General features: G+C 44.2%; 1 protein-coding gene across 1 annotated transcript in view; it reads left to right on the plus strand.

Moving 5' to 3' along the window:
* Positions 1-22044, plus strand: part of LOC124786866 (ATP-dependent DNA helicase Q4) — a 145525-nt gene that overhangs the window by 17575 nt on the left and 105906 nt on the right. The window contains exons 3-4 of the mRNA XM_047254296.1: positions 2008-2144; positions 19899-20034. Coding sequence (XP_047110252.1) covers positions 2008-2144; positions 19899-20034 — 273 coding nt within the window. The remainder of the gene's footprint in view (positions 1-2007; positions 2145-19898; positions 20035-22044) is intronic.

Genomic DNA, 22044 nt, shown 5'->3' on the forward strand with positions numbered 1-22044 from the left:
AAATATATCTGCTCTTTCTCCACCTCACACATTGCTAGGCACTAGAGATGTCACTTCCCTTCATAAAGACATTTCCATTGTGTATGGTTGCTCTGCCACGGACCAGTCAAACACCATGGGAAACAAATCTGATAATATACTTTCCCTTTGGTCTTGTCTGTTCTATACTCTTCAGTAATTATTTCATCTTTGATGGGCAGATATGCAAAAGAGGATGGCAGTTCTGTACTTGTACATCAGAAAAGTAACGGCCAACAGCATCTGTGAATCGTGCAAGGATTCATCTTCCAGTATGCTGATTCTTGTAGTTTACTTTCTTCTCATTTATAACTTTGCAAAGTGTAAATCAACAACTGGCAAATCCTGTGAAAGTCTTCTGGCCTAAAATCCTAAGTGAAAGGATGGAAAAATTGCAAAATGGAAAAAGTCATGTTATTGACAGTCAAGTACTTTGACAGTGGGAAAACAAAGGCATTTGAAGTGGTTTCTTGAGGAACTTCCTTCTTATCCATGACATTTGACACCTCTGACTTCCACAAAGAAAGTTATGACCGAGGAAACTGTTCTTGAATACAACGAAGAGGTTATCACATCTGCGGTTGGTTACTTCAGACACATTTTAGAACAAGACTTGTCATGGAATTCATACCCTGTTAAGACCATGAGCAAATTTGTGGACATAAAAGAAGACTACTTCAAGAGCAAATATATTTTGGGCCTAAAAATCCAGTCTCACAGACAGGCTGAGTATTTTTTACCTTGACTTGCATACATTTATGTGTTGAAAAGTAAGCCATTATTCAGGTTTTGTAGACATACACAGTATTCCTGTGCTTTTAAATCTCAATACTGAACCACTGAGTATGTTCTGTGATGCTGACCATAACCTTGATGATTGTTTTGCTTTTTGTGCAGTTAAAATTCTTCCTCCAACATCCGCCTGAGTGGTTACTTGCTTGCCTCCCATGCAGCGGGCCCGGGTTCGATTCCCAGCTGGGTTGGAGATTTTCTCAGCTCATGGACTGGGTGTTGTGTTGTCCTCATCATCATTTCATCCTCATCACTGGCACGCAAGTCGCCCAGTGTGGCATCGACTGAAGTAAGACTTGCACTTGGTGGCCGAACTTCCGGGATGGGGCCTCCTGGCCAACAATGCCGTATACTCATTTCATTTCTTCCTCCAGCATCTGAAGAAAATGAATTCACATGTGTAAAGTTTCTGTACAGCACCTGTTATATTCCTGACATTCTTTAAATTTCCGGCTGTCTACTCAGTGAACTCGCTTGACTTTCTGTGCCTTTGCATTGACATGGACATTGTTTTCTTCCGCTTTCCCTTTCCATCACTGTTTCCTGTTAACACCAGTGGATTCTTCTATCTTTCCTTTCTTTGGTGCTTTTTATTTGCTATTTGTTTATTCTTTCTTCCCCCCCCCCTCCCCCCCCCGCCCCCGCCCCCCCACACCGTTGCAGCTTGCCCATTTTTCTCATGCCTGTCAAGTACGTTTTATTTGCTGTGTTGTCAGGTGCCCACATATAAAAGGTTCCAACTTTGAGTTGTGTCGTTTTTTTTAAATTATTTATTTATTTTAATCTGTTGAAGGGTTTTCATTGTTTTGTCTCTCATTTTGTTTCCCAGGATCCTTAATGACACTCATGATTTTTCTCTAACTTGATCTGTTTCCTGTAATCTGTTTGCGTGTGCTTCTCTCTGCTGCTATGTGGTATCAAGTTCTTGTAATTGTCATTTTGTTTTGGTGACAGTTTTCATGATGATTATTGTTTTCTCAGAATTTCATACTGACTAAAGTTTAAGTTTCATATTGACTAAAGTGTAAGTTTGTTTAATGTTGTCAATGTCATATTCTCACTGCCTGTTGAGAAAAAATTTTATTGCAGCTCCGTTGTGTGAATCAAACAATAATTTTACCTTGAAGTTAGAGAAGTAGCTTGCAGATACTTGTAAATAATTGTTGAAAAACTCTCCAATTTCTTGGCATTTTGCAGGAGACAAGCTTTTGCCATTAGATGATATTGATGCTGATGATGACAGCCCATTCCCCACTATTGATGAAGCAGCGGCAATGGCTGAAAAACCAGAGTATAGTAACAGGAGGAGGACAGACATTTACAATTTCACTGAGGCAAGTACCTATTGTGACATTTTTGTCAGTTTTTGCTTTGATTTTCAGTACAACGACTTAAATTATGTCATCTAAAGGTACATGCAGCATTTTATTTATTATTTCTGTGTGTGTTCAGTAGGAACTACCCACAATATTTTAGATTTCCTTTGCAAATAAAAACTTGTCAGTGTGTTTCTTTGTCAGCAGTATCAGAAATTGAGTCGTCCTTTATGCAAAACACCTTGTTATTTGTTTACTTATTTATTTTCCCGGACTAGTTTTGGTGACAAATATCACCATCATCAGTGAGTTTTTTTAAATCTAAAACATGCAGAAAAGTAGCACAGTTATATAAAACACAGTAACAAATTTTTACGTTTGTACTGTTCGGTTTTTGACGTATAGTTTTCTGCGGATACTTGCATACTATCTTATTTATTGTATGTTATGGAATGTGTTTAAGAATTATTCTCACTGTTTGTGGCATATTTTCTGTGCTTTTTTCTGTTGCCGTTTTTTGTCAGTGTACATCATGTCATCTGCAGCTGTGTGAGTGGCTGTTAGTAAACAAATACTAAAAGGTGAACTTAGCATGTCGGCAATATTCACTTGGGGTTGCGGTAGTGTTGTGGAATCCAGTTTCGGAATGTACTGGGCTGTTAATGAGTTATTCGTGTTCTCTCGTTCGTTGGATGGCATTTAGCTGATTCTGTATACAGAAAAACAAAACTTTTGCACTTTGCTTATGACCGAGAACATTACGCCATCTTGCTGTTTGCGCACGTCTTCCCGAGAGGTGTATCGCATGTTGCGAAAAGGCCATGAAAACTGGAGCGGGACTTATGATGACTTCTGTGCCCTATTTATGTCTCTGTGTGTGATGGGGAAGCGGTTGTATTGCGTGTGCATGCTTTTTGTTTTGTGTCCTTGGTCAGTGGAACCTTAGGCAACATTTTCTTCGATCATATAGAGACCACAATAGGCAATAACATTGGTAAACAAGGTGGGTACAAAATAATCTACTGGTACTGATATGTGGATGACATATGGAAATAGGAAAAAAAAGAAAAACAAACAAGAAACTAAATGTTTTGGATCTCACAATCACTAGGAACAACCACCAACATGAATTCTTCATCTATAGAAAACCCACATCCACAAGCACTGTTATCCACAGCTCATCCAGCCACCCAACAGTGCATAAATATGCCAGTTTCACACACATGCTCCACAGGATAAACAGAACACCTCAAAATCAGAAAACCACATACAGTTGTATAAGGCTTACTCAGGCAAGCGGGGCTCTGTCTGAGTGGACCCTTATTTACCTAGCTGCTTGTGGGACCAAGATGGAACCCTATCTTCTTCTCCTCCCAGCGGGAAGGTTGTACCGCCTGGGAGTATTCGCACCCATTCATCCAGAAGAATGAGAGAGGCTAGTCCTCCTGATAATAAGAAAACTTTGGACTGCAGTGACAGTGCTCATGTGGTCATGAATAACAATGTGTTTCTGGTTATAAAGAGGAAGGAGGGGACATTTGAAAAAGGTGTTCCCCTTTTTTATCCATAAGGGTGTGGAAGGCCTTGCTGGAACATTAAAAATCTATAAAACAATAGCGTAATGGCTCATTGTTGGTCAAAATTAACAGGTCAAAGCAGGTAGACCTTCTTAAGAAATCACAGAAAGTGGGTGACTATGGTATCATTGTTGAGATGCACACCTTTCTCAGCTCCAGTAAGGGCGTTATCACATGCCGAGATATCATGGACATGAACATAGCAGAACTGAACCAAGAATGGGCATCCCAAGGAATAGTCAATGTGGAGCAACGAACGTGCAGCAATAATGGAGCAACTGAAAAAGCTGCCACTTTCGTTGTCACATTCAATCTTTCGACACTGCCTGAACATCTTACGGTGGGGTTCCTTCGACTTAATGTTCGACCTTACATTCCAAATTCTATGCGTTGCTATAAATGCCTGCGTTTTGGCCATGCAGCCATGAGTTGTGGAGGTGAAGTGGTCTGCAGGAACTGTGGAAAAGCTGCTCATGACACTGGGACTGACTGCCCATCTTCGGAGATCTGCATCAACTGCTGTGGGAACCACCCAGGCTGGAGCTGAGACTGCCCTGTTTTTGCTGAATAACGTAAAATACAGGAGATAAAGAACTACAGAGGAATCACCCTGCTATGCCACTGTGGAAAAATCTATGAAAAGATCCTGGAGAAGAGAATAAGAAGCAGTATTGAAAGTAGACTGCAAGAGGAGCAGTACGGTTTCAGACCGGGAAGATCAACAACGGACCTCATATTTGCGGCAAGGCAAATGCAGGAAAGGCACTATGAGTACGGGAAGGACTTAATCATGGCCTTTTTAGATATTGAGAAGGCGTATGACAGTATCTGTAGGGACAAGCTCTGGGATGTGCTGAACGCAAAAGGGATAGATGAAGAGATAACACGAAATGTCAGAAAAATGTATGAGGGAAGTGAGAGTTGTGTGAAAGTGGGGAGGGAACGTACTGCATGGTTCAAGCTGGAAAATGGGCTGCGACAGGGAAGTGCACTTTCGCCTTTATTGTTTATTATTGTTATGGATGAAATCCTACAGCAAGTATCAGATGCAATTGGAGATCATAAAATGAAAGCAGTGCTTTTTGCCGATGACCTGATGTTATGGGGAAATTGCGAGAAGGAGGTGCAAGAGCAGTTAGATGCGTGGGAGGCAACGGCAGCACAATATGGAATGCATTTCTCTGCAAAGAAAAGTGAAATAATTGTCACAGCAAGGAAGAAGAATAGGCCAAATGTGGATATAACTTGTGGAGGGGAAAAACTACAAGTGGTAGAGAACTTAAAGTACCTGGGAAGCATGATTGAAAGTAAGGGGGGAAACGCAATGGAAATAAATGAAAGGTGCAGAAAAGCAGGGTAGTTCTACAAATGCATTAGGGGGCTTATTTGGAGCAAGGAGGTGCCACAGAAATCCAAGGGAATTATATACCGAACCTACTTTGTCCCCATATTGGCATACGGAAGTGAGACATGGGTAATGCACAAAAGCGACAAAAGTAAAATACAGGCTAGTGAAATGAAGTTCCAGAGGAGCAGGTTGAGTGTAACGAGACGAGACAGATTGCGAAATGTGTATGTGAGGGAAAGACTAAAGGAGGAACCAGTACAGGACAGGATAGAAAAATCAAGACTGCAGTGGTATGGACACATGAAGAGAATGGATGAGGGAAGAATTCCAAAGAGGATGTTTGATCTGCAACTGGAGGGGAAGAGGCCCAGAGGAAGACCAAGAGATAGATGGGTGAAGGGAGTGAAGGAATGTGTGACGAGAAGAGGAGAGAACTGGACGAAGGTGGAAGAGGGGGAATGGTGGAAAGACAGAACACGATTGAGAGGCTTGTGTTCCCGACAGACCCAGCCAGTGGCTGGAAACTGTCCAAGATGATGATGATGACAGGAGATAAAGGTGACCAAGTGGACCCCTATGCCGCAGCCAAAAGAGAATATTGCATGGTGCAGAAACCTATTCTCAAGGCGGACACTTCGACACAGACGATGCCTAGTGTACTAGTATCCACCACATGCACTTGTTCTTGCATGTGTACATGTCAAGGGAAAAAGAGTAAGGACAAAGCAATCCAGGCAGCTGCACTAGGAAAGACGAACAACAGTTCTGCAGCGAGCATCCAGAAGGTACAAGGAAAGCAGAGTGCCTCTCAATGACCACTTTCCCCCTCATCCTCAAAGGGACAGGCTGCAGGGAAAGGCTCACGACTTTTGGGTCAAAATCTGTCCCGAGCGCCGTTAGACGTCATTCTATCCTGTCTGACTAATGAGGAAGATATCAAGGAGTTAGATGCCTTGGATCTAGGGAGTCCTCCAGTCCCCTTCGCTCTTCAAGTGCTTCACCTCCCTGGTGCAAAGATTAAAATTTAAACCACTTCCATAATACAGTGGAACATGAATGGTTTCAGGACTCGTGTGGAGGAACTGGAACTCCTAGCACAGGCATGTCCCTCATGCTTTTGTTTACAAGAAACACATTTTAAAGATATAGATGTCCTTGTGCTACAGGGATATACGCTATACCACAAGGATGACCTATAGGGGGAAAGGACCAAGGGAGGTGTCACAATGTTTGTCACTAATGTGCACCACTCCTCTGCCCTCCCCTTGGCTACTGACCTGCAAACAGTTGCAGTTCAAATTCATGTGTGTCGAAGGATCATTGTTTGCTCACTGTATTTACCTCCGCAATATGCACTAGACTCTGAGGCTTTCACGGATCCGCACAACTCCCGCGACCATTCCTCCTCCTGGAAGACTTCAGTGCTCATCGTGTCTGGTGGGGCTCTACCAATACTTCCCCTTGGGATTGGGTTTTGGAGGGCCTCATGATGTCTCAAGAGTTGTGCTTCCTCAATATGAGTACTCAAACATATTTCTCTGCTACTGGGTCATTATCATCCATCGACCCCTCTTTCTGTTCTCCTCCCCGCGCTGACTCCGTTCAGTGGGAGGTCATTGACGACCTTCAGTCCAGTGACCATTTCCCAATCCGCCTTCACTTACTAAATGGCTAACCACCTGAAGTTAAGCCCCCAAAATGGATGGTCAGGAGGGCTAATTGGATGTGTTTCAGCCAGCTGACTGTGTTCGAACGCTTCGATAGTGTCCAAGGATGGGTGGACCACATCACACGAGTGATCATTGTGTCACTGACCTCTCCATCCCACAGTCCTCAGGTCATCTTAGGAGGCGACCAGTACCTTGGTGGAAAGATGAGTGCCGTTCCACGATCCGGGAGAGGCGTGCAGCTCTTCGACATTTTAAATACCGACCAACAGCAGACAACCTTAGGGCCTTTCGAGTCTCGAGGGCCAAGGCTTGACACATCATTAGGGAGAGTAAGAAAAGGTCATAGCAAGCGTTCCTGGACTCCGTCAATTGTTCCATTTATTCTATAAAAGTATGGGAACCCATCCGGAGGATTTTCGGTAAACACTGCCAATTATCAATAGCAGCAGTGCTGAAACAGGGATGCTTCCAAACGACACCCAGAGATGTTGTTCAGATGCAGGCCAAACATTTTGCACAAACTACTGCCGCTGCAGAGAGGGAAAAGTTGCACTTCAGGTCCAACAGTTCTGAGGCCTGCAATTCCCCTTTCTCCATGAGGCCTGCAATTCCCCTTTCTCCATGTGGGAGCTTGAATCGGAACTGAATGAGATTCATCACACTGCACCCAATCATGATAAAATCTGGTACTGCATGCTTCAACATTTGCCAGCGGCATCAAAGGAAACCCTCCTTGAATGTTTTAATCTAATATGGCAGACAGATAACTTCCCAAACTCGTGGAAGGAGGCAATTCTGATCCCTCTCCTCAAACCTGGAAAGGAATGCACGTGTCCCAGTAGTTACCGGAGTATTGCCTTAATGAATTGTGCAGGAAAGACCCTGGAGTGAAAGGTTAACAATCGTTTGGTTTGGTTGAGATCAGGCAACTCATTAGCCACTCTCAGTGTGGATTCTGAAGATTTCGGTCCACTGTCGGCAATCGGACCCCCCGCCCCTAGAAGCAGCTATTCAGTAGGCTTTCCTCTGTAAGCATCACTGTATTGGTATGTTTTTCAATATAAGGCATACAATCTTCATATGGTCTTTCCTGTCTCAGCGGATTTTTATGACACGAGTTGGTGTCAAGCTGTCTGATCGATTTAAGGCATACAATCTTCATATGGTCTTTCCTGTCTCAGCGGATTTTTACGACACGAGTTGGTGTCAAGCTGTCTGATCGATTTGAGCAGGAGAATGATGTACCGCAAGGCAGTGTTTTAAGTGTTATCCTCTTTGCCATAGCCATCAACAGTACCATATATAAAGTAAGGAGTCCTGTACAGTGCTCCTTATTTGTAGATGATTTTGCTTTTTTCTGTTGCTCCTCCAGTGTTGCAGTAGTGAGCCGTCAGTTGTAACTTTTAATGTGGAGGTTAGAGGAATGGGCTGCAAAGATGGGATTCCAGTTTTCTGCAGATAAGTGTGTGTGTGTGTGTGTGTGTGTGTGTGTGTGTGTGTGTGTGTGTGTGTGTGTGTGTGTGTGTTCATTTTAATCGTTCTCCTCGTCTTTTTAATTTGCCTGCTTGAATATGGGACATACCGTCGTACATTTTAGAGACACAGTGCGGTTCCTGGGCCTCATTTTTGTTTCTCAATTGTCATGGTCACCACATCTGAGAGACCTGAAACTCAGCACTGAACATCATCAAGCGCCTTAGCCACAGGTCTTGAGGAGCAAACAGGGTGCATCTCCTTCAGTTTGATTGGGCTTTTGTGCGTTCGTGGCTGGACTGTGGTAGCACAGTGTATGGGTCAGTGAGGCCTTCTTACTTACAGATCATTGATGCTGTCCATCATGAGGGAATTTGGCTGACCATGGGTGGTTATCAGACCAATCCCATACCTAGCATCTGTGCTGAGGTGGGGGAGCTGCTACTTACCATCCGGTGCCATCTCCTCATTGTGTATCAGGCGTGTAGTTCCTTGCAGCTCTGACCTTATCCGCACCCCATACTATTGCTCGTCCACCTCTGGAACAACTGTTTTCCAACTGTTCACGACGAACGACGCCATTTGGGATCCATGTGCAGTGTGTGCTGGAGTCACTTGGTCTGGAGCCAGTATGATCCCAAATCCAGGGTTTTAACCGTCTGCCATCCTGATTACTGGAGAGGCCCAGAGTGATTTTAGATTTGGTGTGATACAGGAGAGATAGCACTCCTACTCTTGTTTTTAATGTAATATTGTCTGATATTTTATCTGAGTATCACGACCATGTAGCTGTTTTTACGAATGGGTCTAAGCAGGGGGACTCTGTTGGTTGCTCTATCGTTTTCCCGGATCATGTTGTCAAGGTCAGACTGCCTCCAGAATTTACCATCTTCATCGCAGAACTATTTGCAATCTTGCGAGCACTGGAGCAGATGAGACGTTCTCCCGGTGTTAGATTTCTTGTCTGCTCAGATTCTTTGAGCACCCTTTACTCTCTCCAATGTTTGTACCCAGCAGATAGAGTAGCCCAGAATATCTAGGATGCTTTCCTACAACTACAACGACTGGGGAAGGTGGTGTCTTTATGCTGGGTACCTGGCCACATTGGATTTGCGGGGAATGAAAGGCAGTCGAGCAGCCAGGGAGGCGTGTCATGATCCTCTGGTATTTTGCTGTGCTATCCCCCTGCATGCTATCACCTCGCTGTTGAGGTACGAAGTCATGTGTCAGTGGGAAGATGGGTGGCTGCCAGTGACCGATAACAAGCTCCGTGTTGTTAAGCCCACAACTCTGCTGTGGAGTACCTCCTTTCAGCCACGTCGGCGAGGCAAGGTCCTTCTTACTCGTCTTCGCATAGGCCACAGCCCTATGACACATGGATTCTTACTCCAGTGAGAGGACTCTACAATGTGTGGTGCTTGTTGAGTGCAGATCACGTTTTATTGGATTGCATTTTATTTTCTGACCAGCGGACTGCGGTGGATTTGCTGGCGGATCTGCTATCTACATTTATATTGATACTCTGCAAATCATATTTAAGTGCCTGGCAGAGGGTTCGTCGAACCACCTTAACAATTCTCTATTATTCTAATCTCGTATAGTGTGCAGAAACAACGAATACCTATATCTTTCTGTACAAGCTCCGATTTCCCTTATTTAATCATGGTAATTGTAGGTAGGTGTCCACAAAATATTTTCGTATTCGGAATAGAAATTTGGTGATTGGAGTTTCGTGAGAAGACTCCATCACAACGAAATACGCCTTTCTTTTAATGATGTCCAGCACTAATTCTGTATCATTTCAGTGACACACTCTACCATATTTCGCAATAATAGAAAATTTGCTGCCCTTCTATTTTATGTAATGATCAATCGAATGTGGTTAGGGTTTTAAAGTTTTGTGAACTGTCCTACATTTTTAACAAGATTTTAGGGAGATGTTCTTAAGGTGTCAAAGGGTGGCTGGCCCACCCTAGTTTTTTGTAAGTGGTCAGCCCGTCGCATTTTCCTGTGCTTTTCTTTTAGTTCTGTGTTTTGTTTTCTCTGTGTTTTAATTTCTTGATTAGCTCTCTTCCCTCCTAATTGATTTTAGTGCATGTGATACAGAGTGACTGTGGTTATTTCGAGTGCTTGTGTGTGCAACACTTTTAGGTCATCTCCACATTCGTTTGTTTTCATAAGTGGAAGGGCACTGATGACCTTGCTGTTGGGCATTGGGCACCCATCAGATACACACACACACACACACACACACACACAGGGTGCAGTAGGATCCCTTTCCATGGGGAACCATCTCCAACACTGCTGAACCTGAGAATGTGTTCTTCCAGGTGTCTAAAGTTGTATTCCGATGGCCCCAGTGATGGTGATGGTTCTCTCAATGTGCAAGCTGCGGTATGGACATAGAAGGAGTAGTTGCTTGTCATTGAGGAGCATCGAAGCTCCTGGCAATTTTCTGCCTTGGCAGACAGTCCTTGCTGTGGCTGGATGGTGCCCACAGGAATTGCTCTTGATTGGTGTGAGCAATATCAGGGTGGACACATAGTGTATGAAACATATTAAACTCCAAAAAACGGACACGTTTTTCTATGTCCTTGTCTTTAGTTGGGAATAGATCATTTCATGGTGCTTCTTATGGCCCTGTGGACTTCCTTTCCCTGGCTACCTCTCGGAGGAGGCCCAGACTCGCTGGCTTGAGGTGAAACCCTTTCCCAACTACCTGTTCTACACCAGAACTGACGGGGACACTTCAACTGCCACTGAGCCATTATTTTTCATGGAAACTATTGAAGGCAGGTTTGGTGAAGTAAGACTCTCATAGTAAGATGCGGCCAAGTTTATTGTTGATTACAACTATTTCTGCCACCCAGTCTACAGCCCTTCATGCCTCTGACCATCCTGGTGACATACTGGTGTTTATTACTCCTCCCCAGTCCCTGAATATGGTTCAGGGAGTCGTTTTTCGTTGGGACTTCAAACTGATGGGGAACTCTGGGCCAAAGTGCAGCAGAGGGGCTTTCATTATCTTTGCATGTTCAGAAATTCCATAAAGACAATAACATTGATACTGGCACTTTTATTTTGGCGTTTGAAGGGGTGGCCACCCAGAGGGAGTCAAGGTGTGAAGTGAAGCCATATGTCCCACCACCAATGAGGTGTTTGCGTTTTGTGCACGTCTTTCTGCTGTACAGTGGACCCCCTGTGGTGAACGTGGACACTCACCCCACAAGAGGAGCCTCTGTATTCTGCTGTCCATGTGCCTTAATTGTTATGACCATCACTCTCCACACTCGCCAGATTGCCCGGTTTATCAGAAGGAAAAGAACACTGAGACCCGTCTGAAATAGGCTGTCTTCACCCTATGTCTAAGACATCTAACTTTGCCGCTGTTACGTCCTTGCCTTTCCTTTATCCCAATCCCACTCTCCTCTCCTCCTTCCCCGTGGATCCCGTGCCTTCCCTTCTGGGTGTCTCTCACTTTACCGGACCAGAGAAGTGTCCCCCCCCCATCTTCAGTGCCTGCTGGTGATGGGGACACATCTCGGGACCCCTCCCTCTGGCTTCTTCCAGGCCAGAGGCACGTTGCTACATATTGGCTGTGGAACTCACAGACCGTGCACCCCGAGGTTGCCCTCTCTTTCTCTGTTCCAGATCTCACTGAAGCTTGCTCTCACCTCAGGCACTCATCTTAGTAGATGGATTCCCCTTTGTGTCACAGTTGCTGTGTGGGTCTATTTGGACTCAACAGTCACAGTTTGCAGTCTCGTCTCTCTCCTGATAGGCCGCCTAAGGCTGCTGCCCTAACTGTTCTCCTTCAGCAACACCCCCTCCCTTCCTCCTCTTTGGGAATTTTAATTCCATCACCCCTTGTGGGGCAATGCTTTTTCATCTAATTGGGGTACCCTCATAGACCAGTTTTTTGTGGACCGCGACCGCTTTTGGCGCTTTCTCAGCATTAATCTTTCACTCACTTATTTTCCCCATCTGCCTTCATTACACTGGTTGCCACTTGATAGCCTTTGCATTAGCAACCACTTCCCGTTGATTCTTTTGTTCCCTTCCCGCCTCCCATTGGCCATGTCACCCCTTTGAGCTTTTCACTGTGCTGATTGGCCTCTATAACCTCTCAGATCATGTTTACACCCTCTTTGTCAGGTTATATTGATGAAATCATCTGTGAAGTGTCTGATACGATTATTCACACCACCAGCATTGCTGTCCCCACTTGAATGGCTTCTTTCATTGCCGGTTTGTCCTGTGGTGGAGCACGGCCATTGCTAATAAAACATTCTCGGGTTTCAAGCCGCTTCAAGTGGTTTACTGCCCACGAGCTTTCGGCAGAGATCTCCTCTGCCATTGTCAAGTAGATGACTGTCATGTGGTTGTCATTGCCGTGCTTATATAGCCGCGCCGTCGCTCGTGACATCACTGCTGCTCGGTCCCACACCTTATATGGTAACATTTTGGCCGTGTGACTGCCGGGCCTGCTTCAACTCCCTCAACAGCGGATCCCACACTGTACTCAGCTGCAATCCACTGTCTTTATTGAAGGTGTAGTCAGAAATTATAATTTTGATGGCCTCGTTTATCACACTATCCCAGAAGCCATTAGTCCGTTCAGTAATAGACGTCTCATTGAATGCAATTCGGTGTCCGTTTTTACAGCTGACTTTCAGGATAGCGCAGACAGTAACATCTTTCATTTTCTATGCAGCGCTGTTCAGTAGTGTGAACAGTCTGGCCGATATAGAACTGCCCACATCCACATGGTAAGTTGTAAATTTCTTGTAATTCGAAGACCTCTCTTTGGACATGGCTCCTGCAAAGCCAAGCTGTTTTTATCGCTACGTCGACGATACCTTCGTCATTTGGCCACATTGACAAGAAAAGTTAGAAGAGTTCCTGGAACACCTCAACAGCATCCACGACCACATCGACTTCACAATGGAAGTAGAGAAGGAGGGTTGCCTGCCATTCTTGAATGTGCTTGTCTGCCATAAACCCAATGGGTCTCTGGGTCATAGCGTTTACCGCAAGCCCACCCATGTGAATCGGTATCTGCACGCCACCAGCTTTCATCACCCAGCACAGAAACAGTCAGTTCTGAAGACCTTAGTACATCGAGCTGGAACCATCTCAGACGCTGAAAACTTGCAGAGAGAATTGAGCCACTTACGAAAAGTTTTTAAGGAAAATCGTTGCAACGACAAACAGATGTCACAAACAGTGTCATCCAAGCCTCAAAGGAAGAAGACCTTGGAAGAAGACAGCAAGCAGGTTGCGTTCTTACCGTTTTGTGGTTCGACAACAGGGAAGTTTAGTCGGCTCTTGAAGAGGCATGAAATAGACACAATCTTCAGACCTCCGGCAAAGATCTGGCAACTAATTAAATCTGTGAAAGACTATGTAGGCCTCAGAATGCCAGGAATTTACAAGATACCGTGCGGATGTGGGCAGTTCTATGTTGACCAGACTGTTCGCACTATTGAACAGCGCCGCATAGAACATGAAAGGTGTTACTATCTGCGCTATCCCAAAAAGTCAGCTGTAGCAGAACATGCTCTGGAAAACTAACACCGAATTGCATTCGATGAGACGTTTATTATTAAATGGACTAGTGGCTTCTGGGATAGCATGATAAACAAGGCCATAGAGATTGGAATTTCTGACTACACCTTCGATAAAGGCAGTGGATTGCAGCTGAGTACAGTGTGAGATCTGGTGTTGAGGGAGTTGAAGCAGGCCCGGCGGTCACGCAGCCACAACATTACCATGTATTGTGCAGGACCGAGCACCAGTGACATCACAAGTGACGGTGCGGCTATATAAGCATGGCAGTGACAACCACATGACAGTCATCCACTTGACAATGGCAGAGGAGATCTCTGCCGAAAGCTCGTGGGCAGTAAACACTTGACGTGGCTTGAAACCCTAGAATGTTTTATTAACTGATATCACCGCAAGAGCATGTATTTGTACACGGCCATTGCTATCACCATCTGTGAGTGCTGTTGAGCCTTAGAATATGGCACCTGTCCTCTGCTGGTCTTATTATCTTTAAACATCTTTACACCAAAACCTGTTATTTAATCAAACGGAGCGAGTGGGTGTGTTGGGAACTCTTTATCTCTTCCTTAGATTTATCTATCTCATCACCATGGGTGTGGGCTGCACTGTGCACCTCCCAAGGCTGCTAATGGCTGCTGTCTCCCCTTCCAAGCCGTGTTATCCCAGGTGGTCTTCGTATGGATCCATTGGTGTCTGGTCACCTGCCTCCTCTGGAATCCGTGGCCTGGAACTTCCCACTTATGTCTTAGCCTTGTTGGGTGGAATCCTACAACGAACCTTTTACTGAATGGAAACTGTTTCCTCTTCCCAGGATTCAACCCCTGACCCCAATTCCATCCATTATTAATCATTTCAACACTTAAATCCTCCACAATGACAATATCTCCTGTGGATATTCAACTGTATGTGGCTCTGAGGTGTTTTGCACTCTCGATGGAGAGAAAGTATTTTGGTTCCTGTCCTTAAGCCCAGTAAAGATCTGTCGTCCCTTGATAGTTACTGGCCGGTCAGCCTGACCCAAGTCCTCTGCAAGTGGCTACTTGGCTATGGTGAGTCCTCCTTGCCATTGAAGCCTTTGGGAGGAATGATCTCTGATGCATCATCTGCTTAGGTTGAAAACCACAATTCAGCAGGCCTTTTCTCAGCGAAGTCATGTTGTTGCAGTTTTCTTTGATCTATGTAATCCCTAATACATTGCTTGGTGCCATCACATCTTACTTACACTCCCTGAGTGCAGTCTTCGGGGCCCCTTCCCAATTTTTGTTTGGTGGTTCCTGTCCCACCGGTTGTTCTGACTTCATGTTGACTCTGTTCTCATCTCTCAGCAGACACAATATTCCACATTTCACAAGATTCTCTGCTAAGTGTCATTCTTTCCCTCATCACTATTACTGGGCTCGTGGCCTCTGTCAGGCTGTTGGTCAACCCTATTCTGTATTTGGTTGAGTTCTGTAACAGGATTAGTCCCCACTCGGTGGCCTGTGCAGAGCAGCAGCTCCAGGATGCCATTTGGATTCTCTCATATGGTTTTCAATTCTCCCCCCTTGATTTGTAGGTGGTGCATTTATATTGCTTTACTGCAGTCCATCCCGGCTCGCAGCTCTACCTCAATGCCCAATGCCTGACTGTGGTCATCCAGTTCCATTTCTGGGTCTCGTTTTTGACAACAAGCTTGCTTGGTTGCACCATATATTCCTTATAAAGAGTAGCTATTATCATAAACTCGATTTCATTTGCTTCCTTGCCTGTGCTTCTTGGAGCATGGATTGTCCAACTCTTCTGTGCCTTTATCAGTCCTGTCTGGACTACGGCTGTCAAGTTTATGGCTTATATGCCCCTTCCACATTGCTCTTGTTGGACCCAGTCCACCCTTGCAGTATCCATTTGGGCACCAATGCCTTTCACATTAGCTCTGTCGATAGTCTTCTCGTTGACCTGTGATCCCCCGTCCTTTTGGTTTGGCGGTCCCACCCAGCTCCTAGATTCATATGTCATCACTATCCGCTCTTTCCCTTTCCACCTTAAATATCTCCACTGCGATTTGCATCTTCCTTCTTTGCCTTGTTCCCTGCCTTCTCTCCGGAATCCCCCTTCCTGTCCCTCTTACCCTGTGGTTAGTTTCTCAGCCCTGGATTTGGCTGGATCTCTACCAGGGTCTGTAAGCCTCCAAGCTCTGATGTTTTTCCATTGTTTGTTCCACATGCTTTTACAAGAGTTTCAAGCTGCTTTCATTTTCTACTTCAGTGACTCTAAATCCACCAATCACATGGGATATACCTTCACATCCTCTGCTGGCATGGAACACCATCTCTTGCCTGCCATGTGTGGGGTATTTACCAAGGAATTGATGGCCATTTACTAGGCACTCAGCTTTATCAAATGGTCCTCCCTCACCCATGTTTAATTATGTACAGACTCGATGAGTGGCCTTCAGACTCTTACCTGGTGTTTTTTCTGCCACTCCTTGGTCTCTGCCATCCACGACCTCCTCATCAATCTTTACTGTGCCACTTGTTCAGTTGATTTCCTTTGGGTTCCTGGCCACGTTGATAAGCCGGATAACGAGCTTGCTGATTGTCTGGTCGTGTGGTGGTGGTGGTGGTGGTGGTGGTGGTGGTGGTGGTGGTGGTGGTGGGGGGGGGGGGGGGGGGGGGGGGACATATTTGCTGTTGTGACCCTTCTGGGAGTCAATTACCGGCTTCACATCAAATTCTTTTTCACTCAGTTGTTGGCCAACTTATGGGTGCTGCACTCCCCTGTCTAATAAACTGTGTGTGATTAAGGGCACTCCCACCATGTGATGTTCTTCCCTCAGCCTCTTCTGACAGGAATCTGCCATCATGCACTGTCTTCGTATTGTGCATAGCAGGTTGAACCATGGTTTTTTTCTCTGTAATGAGCCGCACCACCCTTTGTGGGGCTTCTCTCACAGTGATCCGTATTTTACTGGACTGCTCCTGCCTTTTGGTCCTTCGCACTAAATGTGCCCTCCAACTCTCCTTGTACCAGATGTTAGCGGACGACCCTCACATGGTTACATCTCCCCTTGGTTTTCTTTGTGAGGAGTGTGCCCCTGTATCACTGTCGTCCTGTATTATGAGGCCAGGAACTGGGTCAGGATCCCAGTCTTGGGTGCGACTGACAGCTTCTGCAACTGAAGGGTGTGGACAAATCACTTGGCTGGTTGGAACAGTGCTGTCGTCAGGTGCATTATGCTTTTCTGAAAGCAGAAATGTACCAGATAAAAATTGAGGTCAGTTGTCCAAAATTAATGTGTCTGGAACCTCTTCAGTGGCGAGTAGTTCATACAGGACATTTACAGTTACCCATTGACTTTTGAACTACATAACAAAGCTTGGAAAATGAATTTATGACGATGAGATACATCTCCCTGAGGAAGGAGTTGATGAAGTCCACATGGTCTTGTTCCCATGGGCACTACTGAGCTGGTTAGGCACTGAGCCATCGCAAAGGTGCTGATAGAGTCAACATGCATATCTTGCATGAGGTGGATGCCCTATCGAATGTCCTGCATGATGGTGGGGCAGTAGGCATGCCATCTTGTGCCTTCATGCATGCCATTCCTCAGTGGTCAGCATGCAAGAACTGTATGACACACACTGATGCAGTGGCAGGAGAGTGACCACCTGGCAGTTGTCTTCATCTGATGTCATCCCTCCCCCCCCCCCCCCCCCCCCCCCACACACACACACACACAAAAAACCATCTCACTGTACCATCTGGGTACTATTTTTAGGGGAAAATATGTGCAGAGTTATGGAGAGGAATGGGGTAGGAGTCATTCTGGCCAGCCTTGGTGAACATGTTTTGTAGCTTGTTTGTGAGGGTACCTTAGCTGATTCCTTCACGATTACAGATGCAGTGGCAGGTAACTCTTGGAGGGATTTTTGTTAGAGATCTGTTGGAAGCACAGTGTTTCTCGAGAGTCAGATGTGAGATTTGGTTCCTTAGATAGTGTGGATAGGACATCGGCATTAGCATGTGTTGTCATCAGACAGTGAGTTGAATATCTGCGGAGAAGGGTAAGATGTTTTGATGGATATTAGGTTGTCAGAAAAGGAGCAAACTTCTAGATACTGTTTTAACTTGTGAAAAGCCTCCTGGCGCTGCTGTGACTGTTCATATTTTGTACCAGTCTTAAGTAGATTTGTTGGGCAGCATTTGGTATAAACTTTGTTCAGTAATTTATTTTGGTGGTAAATAAATGGAGGAGTTAAATTTGTAGGCACTTGGATTTTTCCTTTGGCTTCCACATGTTGCTGAGTCAGTTGTAGTTCTTTACAACTGAATATGTTGCCAAAATACTTCATTTGATCTTGAAAGAATTCACATTTTTATAGGTTGTACCTCAATCGATTTTGTTTTAGTGCATGGAACAGCAGATGCAAGTTCGCTAATTATTGCTCTCTTGTAGCGCAGCTTACTAAAAGGTCATCTAGATAACTGACTGAATTATCTGCTCCAACACCTATTGGAAAATCACTGGTGCACTAGCAATTATAAAACGCAATGTGGTTTATCTGTACAATCTAAATGAAGTGTTGCTAATCATAAATTGGTGCTAATTTTAAATATGCTTCAGACAGATCAATTTTGCAGAAGTACTGTCTGTTGGTGATAGTCTTGACATGAGCCCTTCTGTTCATGGAATTGATAGACTTCACTTTCTGAGTCTTCATTTATAGTTGATGTAAAATCAGTAAAGACACTTAGGGAGCCATGTGATTTTCATAGCACTACCTGGTGTTGTCCATTGACTGGAAGTGCTGGGTGTGAGGAAGTCTTGTTGCAGTAGATGGTCTGTTTTGGACTTGAGATCATCTCACAATCCTACTAACACTGGGCTAGTTCCTAAGTAGTGACATGCTGCAGAAAACTTTAGCTGACTGTGATTCCATCCGAAAGGGCCTTGGGAAGCCCAGTGGTACCAACCGAACACTGTGTCATCCTCAGCCAACAGGCTTAGAGAGTGAACTATGGATTTTAGACAAATATAAACACTCACGTTTATTGAGAGGACATAATTTTTGTAGAAGACATAGTATTTGAGGGGGAGTAGAAGAAGGGCATTCAGTTTAGCAACATTGATTATGCTGCCCACTGCGAAGTGGAGCTACAAACGTCTGTAGCATGAGTTTCAGTCTTAGTCTTTTCTATGGCTTGATTGGTGGTGGTGGTGGAGGAGGATACTGTTCTGGCTAGATTAGCTGTAGTAGTAGTAGTAGTAGTAGTTGTTGTTGTTGTTCCTGCTGCTGTTGCTGCTGCTGCTGTTCCAGAATTTGCTTTTGTAGCTCTACTTACCTTGTCTAATATTACATTTCAAGTTTCAGCTGTTGTTGCTGTTGTTCTCCGTGTCATGCCTGGTGTTACTTTTGAAGTTGCAGCTGTTGTGTTTGTTGTTCTTCTTTTCGTGCCTGTGTTAGATTTGAACTTGTAGCCATTGCTGCCACAAGCCCATGAATTCTGTATCCATGATCACTGAACTTAGTCTCTAGTCCTCACACACACTCTTAAGTTTGAGTCCTCATCACCAATATTACACCTGCTACAGCGCAGCACACTCTTTATTATACGGAAAGAATGGATACACGGAAATCATTTGATAGTTCACAAGTCCAGTCCCCACTTGGTCATTGTAAATTGTAAAACACACCAAGAGGACAATCCAGACAGCCAAGACATCTGTCAGTAATCCGTAGAACAGCAATCCAAAAGTTATTACAATTGAAATACAGTAAACATTCAGGTCATGCAGGAATGGTGTAAGTGAGGTAGAGATTTTAGCAAATCACAATTCAAAGTGTCTTCCAGTGACATGGTGCCAAGTTTTATCTCTGCCTTGACGTAGTAGCCAGGCGTCTTATGATGGTCCACTGATAGCTCTTACTGGGCTGCCAGAGGCATTTTTAACGGTGAACATTGCAGGGTGTCAACCTTGCTATTGAAGGCTAGAGATACAGCAAATACCTCTTAGTTCTTTATAATTTTTTTTGTTTTGTTTTGTTTTTTGTGTGTTTCTTTGGAGGAGGGAGGGCCTTTCATATTCCTGTCCTTAAAGGTCTGCAGTAAGTGGTATCTTGATAGTCAATTTTAATTATGCTTTCATCTCTTACAGGATGGGCAGATAAGTGATGGGAATCCAGCTGGTAATTTGCCACCTGCTGCTGTAGAAGAGCTAAACTTATTTAATAACGTAAATTCATGTACTGTGCCTCCTTTGTATGATTTGAAAGAAGATGGAACTGTAGTTGGTAAGTATTTGTTATTGTATTTGTTTTGTTTGTATACCATAGTATGTTGCTAGTCTGAAGACTTGTTTGATGCAGTTCTCCACACTAGTACATTTTTTGTAAGTTTTTTCATATCTGTATGGCTGCTCCGCTCCACATCAGCTTACTGTATTCAAACCTCACCCTCTATGTACAGCTTTAACCCCATATGTCTCCATTACCAACAAAACTGTTTCTTGATGCTCAATTTGTGTCCATTCACCATATTTCTTCTCTTAGTGAAGCCGTCCCATAAATTTCTTTTCTCTTCAGTTTGATTCAACATATTTTCATTTGGCACTTGACCTACCAATGTAATCTTCATCATTTTTCTGTAGCACCACATTTCAAAAGATTCTTTGGTGTACTTTTCTATATATTTCGTTTATGTACTATTCATGCAGAAATTGTTTCACAATGAAACAGGGTTTATGACTATAATACAACGAAAATAAACAGCTCCGCTATACATACATACATACGTACAGGATATATGTATATGAGGATAGAGTAGGTGGCCTCCCATGACCACATTTGTCTGAAATAATAAATCAAAACAAAGGTGGCCAGACAGAGTAAACTCACTCCTTCTGAATATGAAGTCAGTGCTGTGTCGTCCGAACAAGACATGGCCAGGGAAAAAGCACCACAGCCTCAAAGATGCTAGCTGGCCCCAGTGCCATGGACTCCCCACTTGCACAAGCTCCAAGAGTGCTAAGGGCGGCACTGAGGATGAAGATATTGACTTCTCTTCGACCAATTGCTGGCTGAGTACAATCTGCTAATGACCGAACGACAACGGACAGAAGCCTATTCAGAAGATAGAAGAGCAACTCCTGCCCACTTGGTTATAGATCATGTAAATGTTGCAGACTAAATCATTTAACTAGTCACAAAGATAAGTAAAGCCTTTTAACTTACTCGTGTGACTTTGTTACTAATTTGTTGTTGTAGAACCTTTGTTCTTCTGTCTTGTTACCTGACCCTGGGCATATGTTTGTGATAGTGGCAGGAAGAAGTTATCTTAGCAGTGTACTGCACCAGAAGCCGTTTCACGAACTCACAATCTCAGCCTACCATAACAGCAATGGCAACTCGGCCTCCACAGCACTAATGATGAGGCCTTTATCAAAACTGGCGATGAGGGTTTACAAAAGTCCTCATTTTGTTGGTTCCTACAGTGCAATGTTCTCTTAGTCAAAGATGTTTTGCACCAAATATCATAAAATAAAAACATAATTTTGCGCTATACCAATGCAATAAAATAAAACCATAGTTTTGCACTGTACCAATGCACACACTTTGGACACTTCTACATCTATATCTACATCCATACTCCGCAAGCCACCTGACGGTGTGTGGTGGAGGGTACCTTGAGTACCTCTATCGATTCTCCCTTCTATTCCAGTCTCATATTGTTCGTGGAAAGAAAGATTGTCGGTATGCCTCTGTGTGGGCTGTAATCTCTCTTGATTTTATCCTCATGGTCTCTTCACGAGACACACGTAGGAGGGAGCAATGATCGTGACCGAGCCAAATATCTCATGAAATAAACATCAAATGAAAAAACTGCAAAGAACGAAACTTGTCTAGCTTGAAGGGGGAAACCAGATGGTGCTGTGGTTGGCCCGCTAAATGGCGCTGCCATAGGTCAAACGGATATCAGCTGCATTTTTTTAAATAGGGACCCACATTTTTTATTACATATTCTTGTAGTACGTAAAGTAATACGAATGTTTTAGTTGGACCACTTTTTTCGCTTTCTGATAGATGGCACTGTAATAGTCACAAACATATGGCTCACAATTTTAGACGAACAGTTGGTAACAGGTAGGTTTTTAAAATTAAAATATAGAACGTAGGTATGTTTGAACATTTTATTTCAGTTGTTCCAATGTGATACATGTACGTTTGTGAACTTATCATTTCGGAGAATGCATGCTGTTACAGCGTGATTACCTGTAAACGATGTCTGTCAACCTCACTGCATTT

This window comes from Schistocerca piceifrons, chromosome 1, assembly GCF_021461385.2.
Source record: "Schistocerca piceifrons isolate TAMUIC-IGC-003096 chromosome 1, iqSchPice1.1, whole genome shotgun sequence".
Lineage (NCBI taxonomy): Eukaryota > Metazoa > Arthropoda > Insecta > Orthoptera > Acrididae > Schistocerca > Schistocerca piceifrons.